The sequence below is a fragment of the Tinamus guttatus genome, unplaced genomic scaffold (genome assembly GCF_059628265.1).
Source record: "Tinamus guttatus ecotype Peru unplaced genomic scaffold, ASM5962826v1 Tinamus_guttatus_pri_ptg000030l, whole genome shotgun sequence".
Taxonomy (NCBI): Eukaryota; Metazoa; Chordata; class Aves; order Tinamiformes; family Tinamidae; genus Tinamus; species Tinamus guttatus.
The window spans coordinates 1611084-1633781 of NW_028288564.1; the positions used below are offsets into that span (position 1 = coordinate 1611084).

General features: G+C 37.5%; 1 protein-coding gene across 1 annotated transcript in view; it reads right to left on the bottom strand.

Annotated features, from left to right (window-relative positions):
- Positions 1–1794: 1794 nt before the first annotated feature.
- Positions 1795–22698, bottom strand: part of ST6GAL2 (ST6 beta-galactoside alpha-2,6-sialyltransferase 2) — a 28013-nt gene continuing 7109 nt past the window's right edge. The window contains exons 3-6 of the mRNA XM_088530528.1: positions 20981–21078; positions 17957–18058; positions 16819–16993; positions 1795–3082 (exon numbers count right to left, since the gene is read on the bottom strand). Of these exons, the coding sequence (XP_088386654.1) occupies positions 2814–3082; positions 16819–16993; positions 17957–18058; positions 20981–21078 (644 nt within the window). The 3' untranslated portion in view covers positions 1795–2813. The remainder of the gene's footprint in view (positions 3083–16818; positions 16994–17956; positions 18059–20980; positions 21079–22698) is intronic.

Genomic DNA, 22698 nt, shown 5'->3' on the forward strand with positions numbered 1-22698 from the left:
TGAACTTGTACGGACAAGACAAGGCAGGAGGAGTAAGCTCTCTTTTAAGATGCTTGAGCAGACAGAGTAGTGAAACTAGTCACAGTGGAAACCAGTGTTCAGAAGCCACTCTAAGGATGGCCACTTTTTCTGAGAGGATGGATGTCCCAAGCTGGTGCTCTTCCTCTGTGAGCTTGTAGCACCCCTCCGAAGCATCTCCTAATGCTACATCACCCATATTGACTTTTGACTTGTGACTTTTGACTGCCTTATAAATTAGGATAGATCTGGGCAGATATGCACCAAATTTTCATGGAGCTAGTTGCCCAGTATCTTCAAAGGTGAAAGAGTCTGGGCATATGGAAAAAGAAAGAATTTCTGGTAGAAGGGCTGGTTTCCGCAGAGTTCGACATATTAAAAACGTACAGTCTATTTTCTGACATCCCAGCCCTGGTTTTGCACTGTTATTTAAATGATGTATCAAGTAAGTATGCTTAGTACTTCTAACAAGAAACTTTAAGAGTTTGCATTGCTTTGTACAACAGCTATACGGATTATGCCAACAAATTACTGGTGGCGTAATAAAACATAATCCTGCTGCGGATAATTGAGTAATGCAGTTACTATTTCTCTTCTTTGTGGAAATCACAGTTTAAGGTTAGTGGTTGCAGTCAAAAGTTGTGTGATCTTTTTTAGAGCTTGATAATATCCTGTTAATGGGAAAATAGCATATTTACTAGCTTATTTCATTTCGTTGAAAGCAAAAAAGTCTTTCCTTTACAGGTACATAGTAGCTAACCCATCATACAGGAAAGAGAGAAGTGTTTGATAGCACTTGTCCAGACTTCATATGTTTTGCCAACAGGGAACCAAATACATGTAAAAGAAACAGATTATTAGATCTATTTAGGTCACCTTTTCTCCACAAAACTACATGGGTGTTATCCTTTAAGAATAAAAGTAGTTGCCATACGTAGTATTAAAAGTCAGTATATAATATATGCGGAGGCTAAGGCTAGTGTGAATAAAACTTATTCATTTCGATACGCACCAAAATTATTTATGGACATTACTATCCATACAACACACAAGTACAGAATTTAGATCATCTGGACATACTTTCTATCAATGAGAGGAAATTTAGAGGCTAAAAAAACACAAAACCAAAAAACCCCAAAAAACAAAGAAAAAAACCCAAAACAAATAAAATGACCAGGCAGGAAACAAAGGCTAAACTGTATGTAGGAAACATAATTTGCTTTTGAGGAAGAAAATTTATCAGACCATAATAGCAGAGTGAGAGAAGATAGATTCTGTGATCATACTGACATTACTATTATTGGAGAGGAAATAGTCATTAATATTGTGTTTGTACTCTCTGATTGCCTTTCTGTTGCTTAAGACCAAAAATAAAATATACTTTCCACCATACTTTCCACACACTGCGATTGTTTTCAGTGCCTCTTTAAGCTATCTGCCTTTTGCTGAATAGACTGGGGTTGGATATAGCTGTGCTTTTACGTACGTAAACCTTTCTCCTGAACATACCCTAAGAAAAGTGTATAGTATCTAAGGGCACAGTGATGTAAAAAAAGAGAACATTAATGTTCTGCCATTCTGAAAATCTGAAACTGAAGCCTTGCTGTGGAAAGTAATGTTTAAAATGCATTAGTATCCATGTGGTTATTTAGAAGTGCCTTGGAGAATATCCTGCTTGTGTATTATGAAGGAAAATACCATATGCAGCCATAGTCATATTTTGCTAGCATTACAGTTTATCTACAGTATAGTCCTTCAAATGTTAAATTAAAAAAAAAAGAAGATATCCTCTTTGTTAGAAAACTCCCTCTGCTTTCTTAAAAACAGTAACTTGTGAGCAAGTGACTTTGATCTGGATCACACTGAAATACCTAACAAATGAAGTCTGTGAACCTGAAAGCTGTCTTTGCTATAAAGAGCACTCCATCTAGGTTTGCTTTTGGTGTAAGGTGTGCAAGCTACACAGCCTCCCTTGGTATTCTTTGGGTGACTATTCTTCATCTGTGCTGACTGGGGAAAGGCACCTTAAAGCATGAGTTCAGTCTTGCCTACACCCTCTGGATAAGCCTCCCACAGAGAATAATTTTTCCAGACTGGGTTCAGAATGTTTTTTGCTTTCTGGAGAAAGGAGAATTTTCTGTCTTCTCTCTTCTGCTTGGGGATCTGACATCAAAGACATGTCATTTAACTGATTTAGCTGTGTGTACAGCAATGTCCATTTGCATTGACTTTGTAGCCAGCATAGGGCCCCTTATATTGCTAGAGGCCTGTAACTGAGCCTGTGTCTGAATGAGAATTAGTCTACCCTAATCAATGAATGCATAGCTCAGAGTAGTGATTACTTCATTCTTGGAGAGTGTGAAAATCCCACGGAGCCACGAGAAATGCTGCATTGTTCAGCTGGCAGCTCTGTACAGGAACAATACAAGCTGTTTCTCAATGCCAGATGTAACAGTTAAATAAGTTCATTAAAAAAAAAATTACAATCTAGCACATGTGGCATAAGAGACCACCAACAAATTCTGACAGTCACACCCACAACAATACATTATATTTCTGCCTAATTATGTCCTTTGCATCCTTCGTGAGCTAAGCTTTTTTTTCTTTAACTATTTGCAAAGCAGTAATAAATACTCAGGCTCAGAAAAAAAGTATTTCTCATGCCTGCTACTTACTTAAAATTTATAGACTCAAGACTAGATTGGTCTAAGATGCAAGTATTTTTCAAGTATTCTCTTCTTGTTTATAGTACAACAGTAGTACCTTATTGCACATTGTTTGTGAAAGATTCTCTTTTACAAGTGTGGGAAATTATTCCGTTCAGGGCACTTGACAGACCTGAACCCTGGCAAAATGACTTTCCCTTTCCGATACAAATCATCCTGCAAACCTTTGTTCATCCTCTGAACCAACAGCTTCTCATAGAGCAGTGGATGGTAAGCCCCTAAGGTACAAGCTGCATCGTAGTAGAGTTCGTGGTAGTGACAGAGGTCGGTCTGTCGGACTGAAGGGATGTACTCATACACGTGTACTTCATTACACATGGACATCATGATGAGGATACCTGCAGCAGAAAGCAAGAACAAAAATTAACCCCGGATTTCACCTTTCTCCCAGCATTTCCACTGCAATCATCCAGTCTAGTTTTACTTCCTCGCTTTCATTCATGTGCTGTACCCCCACGCATTGCTTTGTGCTTGCTTAAGACACTACGTGAGGTAATCACTCCATTTTAGTAGAGCAGCTTTCACTTGTCACTGATACATGAAGACTGCAATCCTCTGCAGAGCTGACAGGATAGGACACTGAACATAAGGAAAGAATGAGAAGCCTGTAAATGCCTGGCATAGCATCAGCAGCCTCTGCAAGGGAGGAAGCCGCTTTAACACATCCCTTGTTTGTACATTATTGACTCCTGAAGCTACTTAGCAAGACAGACGTGATCTTTACATTCACTTACAGAGTATGGAACCCACACAGAACTGTTTGCCTGTTTGTTTGTTCGTTTTTTAGGAGCTTTTCTTGGTATTTCTGCCTTTCTTGTTATTTCTATCACTTCACAGCTAAACTCTAACCTGCCATGTATAGGTGATATAAAGAGATAGGCTCTTTTTACCCTTCTCTGTGCTTTCAGATAGCATGTTTTTTAGAAATATTTACACACGTTTAATTTCAAGGATATGAAGAATCTGATTTTTTTTTGTACATCATGGTAAAGAGAAACACGGATAAAAAGATGGGCCAGTATCACCTATGTTTCTTCATTGACTTTTGGATGGTTGGTTGAAATCACTAACAAGAGCACAATATTACTATATTCCTTGAGTACTCCACCCTTTATCATAATATATTTTTTTCTCAGTCTTGAATTGAACATACTCCGCTTTTTCCATCCACTTGCTTCTTTCTATACAGACAAACATTGTCAAGATGGCAGCCAAAATGATGCAGACAGACAAACAGGAGCAGAATCAGCCATGTATTGATGGTGAAAAAGTCCATTCTTTCTGTGAATTGTGAATTCCCTGTTAGGGGGAGACTGTCACCTGGAAAAGCATCTGACCACCTGCTACAGAGCAAAGATGAACCTACAAAATGCCAGGGCATTTTTTAGTGCAACAATTCAATAACATTGTTATCAGCAGTGCCAATAGCCACTCAGAAAGGCCAAATGGAAATTCATTTACTGCTTAAAGCTAACCAAAGGTCACCTGCAATCAGAGGATGCTGTTATTCTGCTTACCCCAAGGCCATGACAGATACAGGGGAATGATAGGGGGGCATATGCAAAATTTGTTTTCCTGACATAAGATGGTTAATCTGCACAAATAAAGGGCTCTTTATAGCTTTGAAAATCAAAGAAATCTTACTGTTGAGTTTGCACATTTTCAAAGGGTTAGTATGAGCTACTGGTGATCACCAGCATTGTCTAAACAGTAACATTCTCACATCAGTCACAGTTGATGGGAGTCTTTTCTGTTTGACATAGCCAAGCAAAAGGAAAATAATGGAGATGAATGGAGACTTGGAGACTTTTTTATGATTTCATTTAAAAAAATCAAAATTTATAGAACACATAGCAAAGCACCTGTTGCACAACTTGCATTTCTATCTGTTGAATACAACTGCTAGCTCTCAGAGAAGGAGACAGCTGTGTTAATGCTGTTCACTTGGCACTTACAAATGAGAACTGAAGTAATTGTTTTTTTTTCTGTACAAGAGCTTTGAAATCATAAAGCATTAAAGGTGCTGTGGGTAATTCTCATAAGTGAAATGAATTAACATAAAAGTTATTTTGGTTCTTTAATTAAGCAAAGCCATTGTTTGAAGTTTAGTTTGCAGACTGGGAACAGAGAGATTTCAACAGCTTACTAATGAAAAGAACCTTATGTTCTTCCTGCTGTGTATCATTAGATTATCAAAATGATGTTTTCCTCCTGATGTGTGAAGTAGCTCAAAACCAATTATTTCTGTGATTAAATCTTTTATCATAAATGAAAGGTTCAGAAAATGTTTTAGATCGTTCTGCAGCTTTAAATTCTACACAATCAGTGGTCTTAGAGAAGATAAGAATATCAATTCCAAAAGAAAAGTCCACAAATATAAGAGAACTTGAATCTTAAGCAGCAGGAAGCATGGATTCAAAATGAAAAGATATTTAATGACAACTTGCCCAAAAGTACACGTTTAATGTCTGACCTTTTTTTTTTCCCTTCAGACTGTTGTAAAGATGCTCTGAATTTTAGCCTACTTTGCCACTATGTGTTTGTTTGTTGTTTCAGTTTTACAAATGCTTTCGTCTGCTTTTCCACTGCCAACCTCATTCCTCCAGTGATGGAGAGCCTACCAGCCACTCCAAGGTAACTGCTATCCAGCTGAACAAGAGAACAGTGGACTGTGGAAATGTGTGCAGTAATGAACCATGTCCCAAAACAGACAATTAAATGACTTCTCTCTTGCAACCAGAGCCAAGCCTGGAGCCAATTTCAAAAAATACACCACCGATGTCATAGGAAAATGTGCTCTCATGGAAAGAACAAGTTTTAACTAGCATATGTTTTACCTCACTGCCACTTCACTCAGCTAATCTTAAAAATCCTAAAGGAAATTGCCATTTGTGGAATAGGAAAACTGTCAAAAACAAAAAATTGGGCCTCTGTTATCATTTCTTTAATAACAGTAAAGATGGTCACATCACTCTAGGAGTGGTTCAATAATGACAATCTTTTTAAGCAATATTATTGCTTTTCCTGTAAACTGGAGCACTTAGAAGTGATAAAGGTTTAGTTCTTAGTGGTCTGTGGATCAGTGATAGCCTCCAGAATCAATCTGAAAGGCATGATGAACTATAGTTTAGCTTCTTGCCTTTCTGCATTGTTCCATATACTCTATTCTTCACGATTTCAAATTAGAATGCTAACAAATGCCATAAGTAAGACAAAGTGACAGATTTTGGCCATTTCCCTTGAGAAACTGTTCCACAGCCAAATATCTCTTACGTTTTTCTGTATTGAGCTTAGCCTATTGTTTTATTTTTACTTTAAGCCAGTTATTGCTCAGAATTAATTTCATCTCCAGAACGCCTATTTGTAAGAATGTTATGCCTTGTCCACTCTCTATTCATTTCCACATACAATTCATTCCTTGAAGTACTGGGGGATGTGGCTAGATTTTTCCATATGAGCACTAAGGTCTGCAACATATACTATATCATTTCACATTTAGGCGCCCAGCTGCCTAGAGGAATTCACAACATTAAATTTAGGGATGGATTTCCCACAGAAGACAACAGAAGGATTTCTACACTGGCTCAGATCAACTGTCTGTTTAGCTTGGTACCCTGGTCTTCAACAGGACCGGCAGTAGATGGGAAAAAGAAAAATAGCAGATGAGAAAGAGGGAAACAAGGCAATACAGAAAGGATTCTTCATCATTAAACCCTAATTCACTATTTACTTACTCATGGTAAGTTATCAGTGATTCAGGACTTCCTAAGACAGTGTTTGTATTATCCTGTTTAGTTTAGTTAGAGGTGAAGGTCTGACAGACTAAAAGTATAAGCCTATTTATCTATGCCATAGGAATAAAGTTCTCTATTCTCAAAAGTAATGTTGAAATTTGAAATTCTAACTGTTCTCTTCAGCTGTTACCACCTTCTCAGAAAAGAATGAAACCAGAGACAAATGAATACAGGGAGATGTCCATGGGCTGGAAGGTATACTCTGTCCTGGTGGACATGGGAGCACTCCTGAGACTTCCAGCTCTGCTGCACATGCCAAATGCTCACAGACACCTTTGAGTAAAAACCTTGGCCAATGGCAGACCTTCTTACCTTCAGTACTGCAAATACTGTATACCACCAGCCAGAGAGATCAGAAGTGCACTACAACCAGCACTTTCAGCAACCTACGGGCTAGATCCCAAGGTACTTCTTGTCTGAGCTGCCTTGAATCCAAGGAAGCAAGTCCCTTCACTCAGCAGTCACAGCCACAAAATACTCTTAAAACTAGGTCTTCCCACTGTGTCTTTCAAAAACAGAAGGTGGGTTAGCCCACCAACAACAAAACAACAACAACAAAAGTAGATCTTGGGAGGTAGGTGCTTGTGGCCTGTTTTGCTTCTTTACGAGTTGAGTTTACACTAAAATATGGAATAAAGGAGTTTGTTCTATCCTGTGCCTTACAGAATGTGAACCCACTTCCTCCACAGTGGGACACTCCTAGTGTTGTATAGCATTCACCGAAATCTAAACAACGTGAATTAGAAGGAAAAAAATATCAGGCCCTTTTAAAAGAAATAGCAGATTAAACCATGAGGACATCTATGACTGTCATCTTATTAGGATATGTTTGGGTTTTTCTCTGTTCACTTTCTAATGCCATCCTTTTATGAAGTCCCTGAGATGGATCTTCCAACAGAATTCCCCAGGCTATGGCTCTGACATTGCACTCCATTCCTTTTTAGTCCCACTCTAATTTCTGTCTTTGCTTGGTGTCAACAACCTTGCAAAGAACTACTAACATCTGCATCCCTCACCTATAGGTGTGCCAAACTGCCTATATTTTCAATTTGTCACCACTCAGTTTCCCCGTCTTCCCTTCTCTTCTCAGTTACCTTTGGTCATCTTAAATGTTTTGGGGGCAACTTTTAAAACTAAGAAATGTTGTGTTATTGTGCTTCCATTCTTGATTTTGCTTCTCTTAACCTGTTCTGCTGCCAAGCTGCTCTGCAAAGTCCTACCTTGCAGAGCAGGTCCTTCCCATCTGTTATCTTTCCACACCACTTTCTGAATTATTGATTGATAGGTTTTTCAAGCTGAATCTCTTTATATTTGCTTATTTCCTTCCACACATGGAAACACATAGCTTCCATGTGTCCCTTGTTTACTTGTTTTCTGTATATTACCAATAAGAGTATACGCCTATCTAATTCTTCGGCCTGTCTAATTTTCACATCACTGCCCAGTTTCGTAATCTACAAGTGCATCTCACATCTCAGCACTCCTCCTTGATAACAAGCACCAACACAAATGAAAAACAGATTATTTGGTAGCCTGTAAGATAAAGAATTTCTGTACAATATACTCACTGTCTTTGCTCTCAGTCCTTAAGGTAGTTTTCAGTCAATGCACAATTGTGCGCTGTGCTACTCATAAAACAGTACACTGTCTTATGCAAGATGTAAAGGGATATTAATGAGCACAGTGAGACAATCATTATCCCAAAATTTTATAGCCTGGGTAGAATTAATATTATTGAGCTGTCCCAACACTGAGATAGCTGTCTTGTGAAGTCTTTATAGACAGGGAAGGAGACAGGCATTTTTAGGGCACAATTAATCTGACTTATTTTAAGTGCCTACTTTAGGATGGGGTGAATTGTACCCTGTGAGTGCTGTTTCTCTCTAGTGACTAGAGAGAAACTGAAAATAGAGTCTAGCTCTTGAAATCAAGCACCTTCTTCTTCCCTCTTGTCAGTCAGAAGCTTCTGTAGCTTTCAGAGAAATAATGCAATTGGATTTTCCAGGAACACCGTGTGAAGAAATGAAAATAGGAAATGATTCATCCATCAGATGTGCCCATCTGTACTGCAGATATCCTATCTAAGAAAGTTATCACAGCCTCCTTTATTATGTGGTGGAAGGAAGCCGATCCTAGAGTGGACATTTAAAAATGGAACATATGAATCATTCATCAGAAGTTTCTCCTTCTTGCTATTGACTATAAAGGGAGTCCCAATAGCAGCATTTTAGGGCACACAGATACTTGTCTTCTATCAGATACCTGTAGTTCTATCTAAGCGCTGAGTACAGAATGAATATTTCACATGTAGGTGAAATAACAGATGCCTGTTTTTTGCTCTAATAAATCTGAGGCTGACTAGCACAAATGTAGACCTGCACTGGGGATATCTAAAGCTAGGTGACACGAGTCCTACTGCTGTGACCAACATTGCACTGTACTAAAAAGAGAAGTCGATTTTATGGGCAAATGCCAAGTTGAGGTGAGATGGCTAGATTTGCCTTTACTTTTTTATACTCATTAGGATTGAGATACAGGACTAAAAGTGGAAGAAGAGAAATAGTGAAATATTTAGAGAAGACCTGAGAACATGCATGTCTTAGCAAAAGGTAAAACCCAAAAAGGAGAGCCATCTATATAAACTATCTATACTCTGCAAAGATTTTATATATAATTTTATATATATATATAAGATATTTATTCCCTAGATCACTGAGAGAAGTTCATGGGGCACAGTGCAAAGTCTGCTTAGGCCAAAACAGATCCTGCTTTTCATCAGCAGGCCCTAAATCAGCTCATGAAAACCTCTATTTAAAGTTAGCATTAACAATATTACTACTGTGCCCAGGTGACATGGCCAAGAAACTGCTGAATTACAGTAGCAGTAGAACCTGCTGTAGCATCAGAAGAAGTGATGACATTGTAATGAGATCTGTGGAGGAGTCTAAGGGAAGTGTAAGGTAGGTCAGAATGGAAGGGAGCTTTGGAAATCATCTGGTCCAATCTCTCTACTCAGAGCAGTTGCTTGAGATCCTGTTCAGTTTTGAATATCTCTAAGGTTGGAGATAGAACTGTTGACTATTTTCAAAAGTATACTGAAGCATGCAGAAATATATTGTAGGCATCACTGTAAATCAGCAAACAGAAGGCAAAATTACTTGTAGGTCTTGCGGGTCTGATGTTTGTGCTTTTAATCTTAGATCTTAAATACCCTATCTAAATTTCATGATAAGAAAACATCGGTCTATCATCTGGCATGATATTAACTTTAACAAATGTCCCTGGTGAAACCATACATTCAAAATCTTGACTGAACATATTTATCTATAGGCCTTTCTAATCTATCCTAATACTTTTGCTGGATATTTTTTTTCTTTCAAAAGTCTCACTTTTTACATCTGTAGAATGGAAAAACGCAAAATAATTCTGTCTATGTAGAAAAAGGCTGTTTTACAGTACATCACTCAAGGATGTTACTTATGTTTTTTTTATAATCGAGTGACAATATTCCTGCATTCCACAATGAAAAATACAGTTGCTAGCATATTCATTAAATGTTTTAAATTTAAAATGTTTAAAATGTTTATAATATTCATCAAAATGTTTTAAATACATATTATCCCCTCAAATGATGCAGCTGTGAAAGAAACAAGAAAGAAGAAAAAATTTGCAGTTTCATTACACTATTATGATAGATGTCAGTAAAATATTATATATCTCTAAATATTATTATTTCAAAATATTACATATTAAGATTTTAAATGCTGAGAAAGATTTGTATTTTCTGTTCTTTCTTGGCAGATACCCATGGTGACAGGAATTTTTAGGTACGATTTAAATTCAGTCTAATTGGTATAACTAAACTTCTGGACTTTTACAATCCTTCCTGAAAACATTTAAAGATAGAATTAAATTAGGAATAAATTTCTTGCATGGATGGCTTATGTAAATGAATATATATTATAGATTATAATCAAAAGGAGAAAAAGTATTTTAATTTGTTCTTGGCGATTTTAATGACTCAAGAGGTTTTCAATTTCCACCATGCATCTTTTGTGTGATACAAATAGGTTTTGTGGTTAGCAAATAATTTAAAAAGAACATTCTCTAGTTTATAAGTAAATAAAATATAATGTACCTGACTACAAGAGATGCTGCATGAAAGCATCTAAAATAATAACTGTAATTTATTCACCAAGATTTTACCATCACTTTAACAAAATGTAAGGGAAACTGAACACATTCAAATAGACATAATGTGATTATTACACTCATAATGTATCTCATTTTGCACACATCACAGAAATTTTATTACATAAGAGAATTGAGCTAGATTCACCAATAAGGTTATGTTTGATATTATACACGCTTGAAGGTATTATAAATAAACATAAAGCATTTACCATGTATAGTTTGTATGTGTTGGCTTACTTCTCTAAAGGCGACAGTGGTTCTCCCTTGTGTAAACATACCAGCTTGTTGATGGAGACCAGTACCACAGGAAAATTTGTTATTTCTTGAAACTGGGCCAAATGTACCTTGATTATTCTTTCGGAATATGCAGTCAAAGTAGCTTTGAATTTTAAAACACTGTAATTCTAAAAAGTATTCTTTTATATTTTCTTTATTCTACAAATGATGAAAAAAATACTGTAAGAGGACATTACCTGAACATAGGGAAAACTGAGGAATTTAATTGTCAGCAAGTGGCTCTGTGCCTAAGCTTAAAAAGTTCTGCAATACTTGTTTTTGATGTGCAGTTTTGCATTATGTATTAGAGCTAGAAAGGAACATACTTAGCACTTAATGCTAAATGCAAAAAAGTTGTACTTTACTCGCAATAATGTATTCTGTAGTATGAATATAATTTGGAAAATGCTGACCAGTACTATCATATGCTTTTTAATGTATTATTCAAATTTGGATGATATACTAAAATATTAAAGATGGTTTAGTGTGCTTCAGGGTGCTGTAAGAAGAGACTTTGTTCTTCTTTCTTTATGCATCAGGAAACAGAAGATTCTCAAATACTGGCATGGTTTTTGCTTGTGGGGTAAGAATTTAAAGTTTATCTTTTTGGAGGTATTATTTCTTTGTGTGATGATATCTGAAAAAAAATGGACTGAAAAGAGTAAGCAACACTTTGTTCCTTAGTCAACTACTGGCAAATAGCTGAGTTTAAATCACAGTAATAAAGCCAACTCATGGTATACCTACTTGTGTCTCTCAGTTTATGCAAGTGTAATTTTCTAAGCAAAGTTAGAGAGTAAATGTTGTCTTCTATTCGACATGTTCTCTGATGCAATTTTAAATGTCAGTTCTTAGCCAAACAATGATCTGCTTACATTGCAATGAGATTTTTGCTTGTACTATTTCACATATGCATGGAAATAAATATTAAAATAATGTTATCAACAATTAATGATGAATAGTTGTTTTAAATCTGTGATGTAATCTGCAAATCTCAAAAAATTTCTTTGAGATTTTTTTCTCTCAATAGTAAAGTGATCTGGGCTTACTTATCATTTTGTGTTTTATGCTTCATAAGTCAGAGAATCACAGAATGTTTGAGGTTGGAAGGGACCTCTACAGATCACCTAGTCCAAGCCCCCTGCTCCAGCAGGGACACCCAGAGCACGTGGCACAGGGTGGCATCCAGGTGGGTTTGGAAGATCTCCAGAGAAGGAGACTCCACAACATCTCTGGGCAGCCGAGATACTAAACTACAACATGTAGCGAAGATTATTAGCTACATGGACAACCTGCAATGTACACAGACCTCTTTAGGGAGTAAAAAAAGTAGCACGGTCAGGGCTTACATCTAGCTTTGGAAAAGAGCAAAGGTCAGCATAAAGTTAAGGTTATATAAATATGAATTTCAAGTAATATTACAGATGAGGTAGGCTATCAAAATGTATCAATTGACTTCAGTAACCAAGACTTCATGGCCAGTCCAGCTGGCAAACAATAGACAGGTTCAAATAGTTCTTGGAATAGTGGCAAAAAATAGAAAAACCTAAATAACCTAGATATTATTTAAAAAACACTTTCAGAATACTAATATACAATAACATCCAATGTGCAAAAGATACTGCTTTTGAGAAATCAGAGAGAGCAGTTAGAAAAGACTTCATCATTAGATGATAAAAATGTAAAGTCAGAACTAGGTTGTTTAAACAAGGAGAGCATAGGAACAGTTCTCCAACAGCAGAATGGTAGAAATGGAGGCAGCTGATACACGCATCATAAGTATCAATTAAAAACTGAACTTTGATATATTCAGAGAGGAAGAAGACTGTGTTCTTATTTAACAGTGAAAAATATTGTGCCTTGACAGAATATCAGCATTAATGCGAAGTGAACAGATTCCACTGTTCAGTTTCAAGTTTCATCCAAAAGATAGGGAAAAATCCTGCCTAAAAATAGTGATGTTTTTAAAATGCCAATTTAGGATATTTCAGTGGAATCCACAGTGGGATTTGATGGTTGCATGTTTAGATGCCATCATACCTGAGAAAAATTCCTTTCTAGACAATGGTAACCCCTCAAATGTGACACCTGACAAACTGGCTGCAGTTTAGAAGATGAGTTTGGCCTGTTTCTAGTCATGCCCTGACTGAGGCATACTACTAAATTGGATAGTGAACAGTGCTAATACAGTTAGAAATTTCCTGGAAAAACCTGCAGCCACAAAAGGGCCTCTTCACAGCACTGGTTAGGCAGAGGATGGCAGCAGTGACTAATGGATCACCACAACCTGACATGTTATTCAGAAGAATATGGAAAACAGGAACATCTAAATGTTGGAACCTGAACTTAGGGGAAGCGAGAAACTCTGCTCCTGGGGGAAGCTGATGGTGCTGGTAGCTTTTGTCTCACTCAACTTTAGGCTTGCATAATTTATCCGTAATTTAAGTCTATCTCCAAGCTGGTTATCTATGCTATCCATATAGTCAGAGGAGAGAAAGAGGCCCTTACACTGTTTAATTCAGACCTTCCTAATGAACCACCCTTTTACCTGCTGACTGTCACGAGTTTAGACAATCACTTTGTATGTAGATAAGTGCATTGTCCTAAAACTACCTCATCTTACCCAGTGCTAACTTCAGATTTTAGGAATTGCATCACTAGTATAGTAATGTTCAAAACACCATCTCTACCCAGAAACATTGCTCACTCTTTTCAACGATAGATAAAAATTCCACCCACTAAGTGAAAGCTCCTGCCAAAAGTCAACCCAAGAAACTGGAGATAGTAACACTGTATCTCTGAATTAAGTAGCATTCTGTGAATTTGTCTAATCACTTGGGAACCCTGTAAACTTGTGATACCTACAACATCCTGTGGCAATAAATATCACAACTTAATTATGTCATGTGTGAAAATGTATACCTTTTAATTTGTTCTGTTCCCACCACGTGATAACCTGATTTTGGCCCCCTTGTGTAAATTCTGAAAAAAGAAATAATCATTCCCATATAACCAATGCTTCCAATAACCATACCAAGGATAACCAGCAAAAGTGTGATAGCTAATTGCTGTATTTTTTGCTCTGCTATGAAATCTTATTGACCATCTGGATGTCATAAAGACTTGGGGATGCTGTGCTAGTGTGATCAGTGAGTAAAAAAATGAAAACCTATGTACAAATAACATTGGTAAAGCTGTGTTAGATGTAATTTATTATCATTCAAAAGAGGACAGCAATCCATCAAAGAGGATCATTTATGCTTGGACAGCATAAACTCTTAAGTGCAATCTTTGAACAGCTTACGCATCAGTCCAGACTAATAGCATATATTTAGCAAAATATCTTTTATTTACAAGTTTGTGCAAACATTATTTAATTTCTTATTAACTAAAAGTAGCTCATATTTGCTGAGCACAGAAATTAAATTCACCCTAAGAGGACTATAACAATTTAGAGGGCACAAAATGTAAGCAGATTTCTCCTCCAGGATACTTTAATAGCACCTTCACAACAAGTATTTTCATTTGCATCTCCTATACATAGATGCTTCTCCCATACAATACTCCCTTCTCTTTTCTCTCCCAAACTTCTCCTTGAGAATCAATATTTCTTTACTGCTAATGAGTTTTATGTTAGTATTTCAGAAATGGCTTAAAGCAGTGACATGTGTAATCGCAGTAATATTTAAAAACTGTAAGGGAACATTTTCATTTCATGCCAGTCATTTCAGAGACTGGGCAGCCCACACCTGAGAGGAAGGGCAAAAATCTCTCCCCACAGCTTCCACCATGAGGTAGAAAACCCAAGGAAAATGTTCTGCCCCTTCCCATTCCCTTGTTCCCCTAAAGCCACAGCATGTAAGAAAGTATTCCTTCCCCACAAATGTCCCACTGTTTCCTTCTCCAAATAGTAATAAGCAGCAGAAATAGTCAGATGAGAATTTAACTAACGAAAACACACCCTAAGACCATCTTACATTTCTGACATTCCTAAAAGGAAGGAATGTGGTGCCTCTGTGTTTTAATTTAGAAATTGTCTCATTCTGTGAAATGTGGCTAAAGAGTGTTAAAAAGGCTAAAACAAAAGTGATTCACTTGTATAGAACCCTTTTTTCTCTCCTTTTCCACATTACTGGCAGCAACAGTCTTGTTGTCCGCAAGTAATCTCAATGCTTACACACAGCTCCTCATTCGTTGACTCCACTGACTCTGCTGATTTGCCAGTGTAAATCTAGATTGCAGACTGGATCCTTATGCAGAAACAGTACTTGTTCTAATGACAAAGCATGGCGTGCAGACTTAGAAAAAGTCTTGGAAAAAGCATAATGTGTTTTTATTCTGCCTGTAGTCCAATTTGTAAGCAGCTTGGATTCAATGACATAGGTCCCTCCACCTGTGAAAATTCATATATTCAGAACACTCCTATCTTCCTTCAGATAGATGCTTTGAGCACAACCAGATTAATAGTGTGGCTGTTTATTGAACTATTTCCCCCATCTCCTCCTGAAATTAAGATACTTTCATATCTCACGATGGCTATAACTTGACCATTCACTCTATTAATTTTATAGAAACAAATTGCATAGATTTTATAATAATCAGGTAGAAACTCGACATTCAGAATATATGTCCATCATACAAGTCCACTCATTGTGTCTGTTAGCTGCCAAGTGGATATTTGCTGCATGAGTTGTTGATAGATACCTGATCTGAAGATCATCTTGCCCTTTCGGATTTCTGCCAAGCTGCATTGCATTATGCATGCTTTATCATGCCCTTTATGTCCACTTTTGACAATACACAGTTGTATTTTCTGTGCTGGCTCCCAGTTTATATTACATTATACGTGCAATGCATAAATATCTATAAAATAAGATTACTAAGACAGGAGGCCTCTCCCTAACAAAATATTTAAAATGCATCTATCAAAGAAGTAGCTATTTATCAAAGAGGTGAATATGACTCAATAAGCTTGCTTATCACCTAGCTATCTTAAAGCTAATACTAGCAGTCATTATCACAATGCCTAAACATTTTCTTTGGAAAAGAATGGTAAAAATACATTTCTTAGCAGAGTTGAAGGAGTCAAATTTCTACTCGTAGAGTTGAAGGAGTCACATTTCTATCTTTATGCACAGAGTATATTTATATCTACAGCTTTCGTTGTGTATGTTTTTACTTATGTAATGATTTATATGTTCATAGTGTTCTCTACTAGGGGGCTATTTTTGTCAGGAAGGTTTAGGATTTGGGCTTGAAGGTTTCTGCTTTATTCTTTCAATGAAATTATCTCTTTTCTTCAAGGACAGTCTTTGAAGTGTTTCTTATATATAGTGGAAATACAGATTGACAGCAGAAAGAGCCTCTTAATCATTTTTTATGATCAGCAGCTGTTATCCTATTTTTATCAACAACTTCATTACTGCAGGAATTGTTTTTGAAAAATGTGAATGATGCTGCTGAAATCATTCCACATGAGCAGATTTTTCCACAGAAATTTTTACAGCCACTTCCAAAAATCTCACTTTAAGAAGCAACCCCCAAATTAATATGGAATAATACAGTTTTCTCACAGATATATGTATGATTTAAATATGCAGTATGCATAGTTTGAATGCAATGGGCAAGAAAGAAGATTTTTAAAGCCCCAACTATTTTATCCTTTTCATAATGCACATTTCAACTAGTCACTGTTTCTGTATTAAGCAATATTAACAGTACATGCATAAAGAAATTATCCTCATGCAAGATGCACCTTTACATTTTTTTTAATCTGACGTGCCTATAGGGCCATGATTTGATACACCTACCGATGAAACCTGAAGAAGGAGGGTTGGGCTGTATCTTCTCTTTTGTGTTCTCCTGAATGATATCCCAGAGCTGCCATATAAACTTTGGATGGAGAATGTAAAACGGCTGGTGCGGATTCTTCTTGCGATGCTGTACGTAAGGAGTGAACAGATTGTAGTCTGGCTTCTTATACCACTGGGAAGAAAAAGTAAGAAATTGTTTAGTGGTATCCAATTGAACACTACAAGCAAAGTAGCAGGAACTAGCTTCATTCAGGTTTTCAAAACAGAAACAAAAGTTAGCAAATCAGTATGTTTTTCCCCACAAGGACCCACAATAAGCAATTCACTGCAGTGGGATGAGCCAACACCATTTCCCACTCCTAAGTGCATATTAAATCAGAGGTTCAAAAAGCCACCCCAAGACATGGGCATTAGGGTGAGGCTTTCTCTACAAGTGCCTCCATCCTTGTTAGCAGCAGCGGGTGAAGCAGCCTTAAGGCAGCCTGTGCAGGAGGCTTCTAGCATCAGCTGATAAGGCAGTTCAGTGGATGAAGGTTTTCTTTTCCTACTTGTAGGCTACTCAGCTCCAAGCTCCCCCTGCCAATAACCATCCGATCAACCGGTCCATTAGAATTGTGCAGTACCCAGCGAGGCAGAAACTCCCTGAGTGACAAGGACATGGACGTCTGCTGCTGCCACCAGGAGGGTGGGTGGCAGGGCACCGATGGCTACGGGTGAGGGGACACAAGGGGAAGACTGGTGGGGAGGAGGCCTGAGAAACGGGGAAGGTGCCGAGAGAGACTTCTATTAGGTTTTGTTTGGAAAGGCAAAGGGGAAGGTGGGAAAAAATGGATGCAATTCTACTGAACCTAACAATGTTTCCTCCTTGGCAAATACCCCACCATCTCACTTTTATATGAAAATAATGGTATTTTACAGAAAAAAAAAAGTCACCTAGCCTATCATGCACATCCCAGTACAAGGGGTGGCTATTAAAAAGCTTCTAACCAAGAAACAGATTAACTCATGCAGAAATTGTGTGCGCTCTGAGTAAGAATTTGGGGTTCACTGTGATGAGTAAGAACCAGGAGACTAAAACACTACATACATGTCTATCTTTAGACCGGTTACGAAAAGCACCAAGAAGGCATCTTACCACATTCAGATTTGCAGAGTAGGGAGCAGGATCCCAGGCCACTAAGATAACATCTTTGTACAAAGAGCTGTCAACAAAGTGGTGGTTTGGATTGGTGAGAATCTGCACAAATATGGAAAAAAAAAAATGCAGAGTTAAGCTTTCCAAAAGCAGTTGGGACCATCCCCCAAAATGAATGCTCCTCTCCACTCTGCTGTTTGCTCTACATTAATTTTGGTTGATTTTAAGCAACTTACTTGAACTTGTTTTGCAAAAACAGACAAACAAAAACCCAGTGTCTGTAAGTGTGTGTATATATACATATATACATATATATATATATATATATATATATATATATGTAAAAGAGCTTAGCTGTAAACAGCACTGTAAACACTTTGAAGGTGCAATTTGTAGCAATAGTGAATCCCTCTATCAGTGAGGGATGTGATGAGACCACTTGAAATGCTGCAAAATTGTGTATGAACATTACAGTACATTCTGGAACTGTAAATTGGAAGCAATGGTATTTCAGACTGCACACAGAGCCTCTTTTCGGACACAGAGCAGCTTTCTTTGAAAGGCTACAGCCTCCATGGATACTTTTTTGTGTGTGTTTTTTTTTCCCCCTTTCTTTTCTTTCCATTGTTTTCTCATTTTATCAAAGCCACAGTCTTATCTGAAATAACTCCAGACAGACAAATTAGGCCATGGCAGTAAGAGCTTGTCTACCTACAATAAGAATTCCTAGAAGAGGCACACAGCAATGCCATTTTTGAAGTAACAGCCATATCACTGATCTATTGCTCTCAGATAATTCCTTTCTGCACCTCCTGGTGCACTGTCTAATACTCCTACCACACTGGACATTTCCCTTTCACTTCCGTAGGCTTATCCTTTCCCGACTCTCCACACCAGTGACTTTCCTGAGCATCTCTCTCTGATCCCTGGTGCATCTAGTCTCAGGAAAGATTGAGTGGAATAATTTCAACACTAGTTGAAACAGCGTGAATTTGGCTCCAGCTGTTAAACTAATCAGCATTCCAGACAAATAAATTCATACTAATTTTCATTTCCCTTTAGGTTCCAATGAGCCATATTTGATTACACATATTTTTCTTCAGAAAAATAATATTGTTGCCATAGCAATATTCTCCCTACCATAAACTTTGAGCTTAATGACTTTCCATCAGCCTTCTACAATAACAGCAGAATTAGTCTTCCTGCCATCAGCTCCCCTAAACTCCATTTCTCAGAGCACTTTTTCTCTGAGGACATACTTTCTTTGGAGTGCAGAGTAAACAGAGCAGAGGGTCAAGCTTTTAAAAGCTTTGTTTTCCAATTATCACACAAAGGAGGCTCTTATTTCACTTTCAGTAAGCAAGAGTTCTTTAGAGGGGTTGTCTACACAAGTTTAATTCTTAGTGAGCCTGCATTTAGACGTATGAGTTGAATTTCCCCTGAAATAGCAATATCCATTGTGGCTGCCCTCGCTTCCTTCATGTCCTCAGCCCTCTTCAGCAGAAAACATGAAGGAAGGAGAGGGCCACAATTGCCTTTCAATCAAGTAAGGGATTTCCACTAGCAAGAGGGGAAGAAAGGTCAGACAATCTGTAAGGATATAACACCCTGAATTTCTGTATGGAAAATAACCTTTAGCAAGCGAGCTCCCTGCAGGAGGCCAGAGAGTCAAGGCCAGCTTCTCACCTCTCTGAAGGAGCAGCAAGGTGGTGGGAATATGTGAAGGAAATGAGGAAAGCTGTGAAAGTCGACCTGGTCTGAATTTTAGTAATGCCCTGCGGTTTCTTGAGAGGCCGTACGGAGAATAAAAAACACAAAGAGCAGCACAGAAGACTACGGAAGTCTCCGTTATCACCATGGCAGGCCTCTATCCCAGCAGTGTCTGAACCCAGGAAGACCCTCGTGCACCACTGGCAGCGGAGATCAGCTAATTCAGCCATTTAGTCTCTTCCCATTCAGTGTGTAGCTAACTAAGATCATATCACCCTCCCAAGGAACTTCTCACTTCTCTTATAGGAAATTGGGTAAGATTAGTTGAATAAATGAAGTTTCTAAACTCTTCTCCTTGCCTGGCACAGGAGTTCAGACACGGCCAGCAAGCCGGACACTCAGGTACTAATTATTTTGATTAACAGCAAACAACAGTAAAATGAAGAAGTGTTAAAAAACAGAGGTAAGACAAATGACACTTAGACAAACATTCCGCGATCCTACAATTTCAGCAACAAAGCCGACTGGATATATTTCTACTTCCTCCCCTGTACTAACTCTGTAACCATACCCATGGCCATTGATTACTTAAACTTGTCCTTTCACAATATTTCACAAAATTTTGCTGTAATTCTGTTGTCTTTCAGTTGCATTTCATAAAGCAGAATGAAGTTTGTCTAAAACTGGAGTTCAGGAGACAGTTTTGTCAAAATTTAAAAGTCATTCTCAACCATAAGGTGTCACTATAGTTCAATACACCCTTTATCTGTTGGCACCCTTATGCAGAAGATCACGTTTTATGCTTCCATTCAGATGAGCAACCTCATATCAGGCATAATATCTACTGTTCATTAACGTATTTTACTTTATCCCACTTATTTTTTACAGAATAGGGACTTGCCTAAAGCTATGCATTGAGACAGCTCAGGTTCCATCTCTTTCACCTTACAGCAAGAAAATAATTGGGGAACAGGAGAGTATGAGAAAAGAGCTCTGAGACCCATCTCAGACTTTCTGAAGATCCTGGAGGCAATGTGGGGTGGTGTTTACTAAAGATCTTCTTTACTTACATACAAGGATACATACGGAACTCTACAAACTTATTATTTGAAACAAGAATATCATAAAACTGCTGCAATCATTGTACACCAACTGCATATGTGAATATTCCTGTACAGGAGAACTTTTACCTGCTCTACATCATGATTGCTAAATCACTGTTTCCCAAAATGTTCAATGCTTTCTTAAAAATTACTGTCATCTTACACAGTACAGAAGTAACACTAATTCAAATTCACAAAAATAAGACCTTACCTGTGAGTTGATGATTCGCATAGTTGTTTTATTTCCAACATCTTTTTCATAGCCGCGTGTTGGAGCAGAATTAAATCTCAGAACAGCATCATGAGAATCTAGGAGCACAATGAGGGGCCAAAATGTTTTTCTTGGGAAAATAAAACAGTGAAATAACATAACAGGAGAAAAATGATCTGAACTAGCATAAAACATATACATTTTCCCTAATCTTTATTTTCTAAGGATGATAAAGATTCTACTACAAACAAATAAAAATCCTCTTGCATCTGCCATATGCTATTACTAAAATTATTAAAATTCACTGGAAAAAGCTCAAAATAATCTTTTTATTTAGCTTACAATCCTTAAACAGTTTACTTAATTGGATAAAATGAGTATTGAAAGGTTATTAGTGCAGTCAGCACACACTATTACTCACTGTTTCTATTGCAAAGTTTACAATGAATTATTCTACACAAAAGTGTGTTTATTACAGTGATATCTAACTGAAAATTTGAATGAATAACAATGCTTAACCATAACCTTATGTTTCACCATATCTTATAAGACCTAAACACATCAAGCCACCCTAGATCTATTGATGGCACCTTCTATCTATTACAAAGGTTAATACAGGTTTTGAAAAAGCTATGTAGGGATGTCAATTAAAAACCCAATTGTAATACAGAAACTATGAAGAGCCTTTGGTAGCAAAGATCTAACAACTGAACTGTCAAAGTTTCCCCACACTTGTTAATCTCAGAGTTATGAAAAATAAAAAGTAGCCATAGGCAATGTATGGGTCAAGGGCAGATACTGTAATTCTCTGCTGGGTAGAAGGTAATTACTCTTCCAGTGTTTCCTTTAAGGAGCTCTCAAAGCCCAAAAGGTGTACAGGAGAGTAAAAAACAACATCCACTGCCTAGAAACACACTGCTCCTGCCAGCATCCGCCTGTTCAGTCCCTGTTCAGTCACACAGTTTATCCCTTCTAGCAATGGAAGCAGACAACATGTCCTGGAACAGAATGTGTACCTATAGATAATTTATATGGTTATTTAAACCTCTAGTGATTTAAAAGGTGGTATTAAAATGTGGATGGTAGCTCAGGCATGGTTTCTAAAGAGAACCAACAGGCGTTAATGATCCCATGAAACTGATCCTGATCCCATGAAACACTGATTTTCCTTCCTTTCATGCCTTTTCCTTCAGGAAAAAAAAAAAATGGCAAGAAAGTGCCTGTGACATGAAGCCAGCAGTATAACTCTCAGGCAGACTAGGTTGCTTAAACATGGCCTGTCTGAAAAGAGAGTTCTTGCCAGATGTCTCTTGAGCTCTCAAAAGCTGAAACGTGCAGGCTTTTTCCCTACATAGGCACCAATACCCAGGCTCCATCTGGCTAAACCTAAGCCTCTTGGTCTAAGAGCTAGGAGACATGAAATCAACAGAAGATACAGACATTCCACATTGCTGAGAAGACAAAGGTCTTTCACATTTAAAACACTTTTTTTTTTTGAATTTGAATTTGAAAATGTATATTTGGACCTGTATTCAACATTTTTTTTTAACATTCTTTTGACTGAGAATTGGGAACTGTTTGGAGAAAAGAGAACTGCATAGTTCACAGCTTGAGAGTGTGCTACATTTCCAACATTGCTTATGCTGGTTATTCATATCAAATTTCAAAGACTTACTGTAAAATACTTAATCAAGATACAGTCACATACTGATAATAGC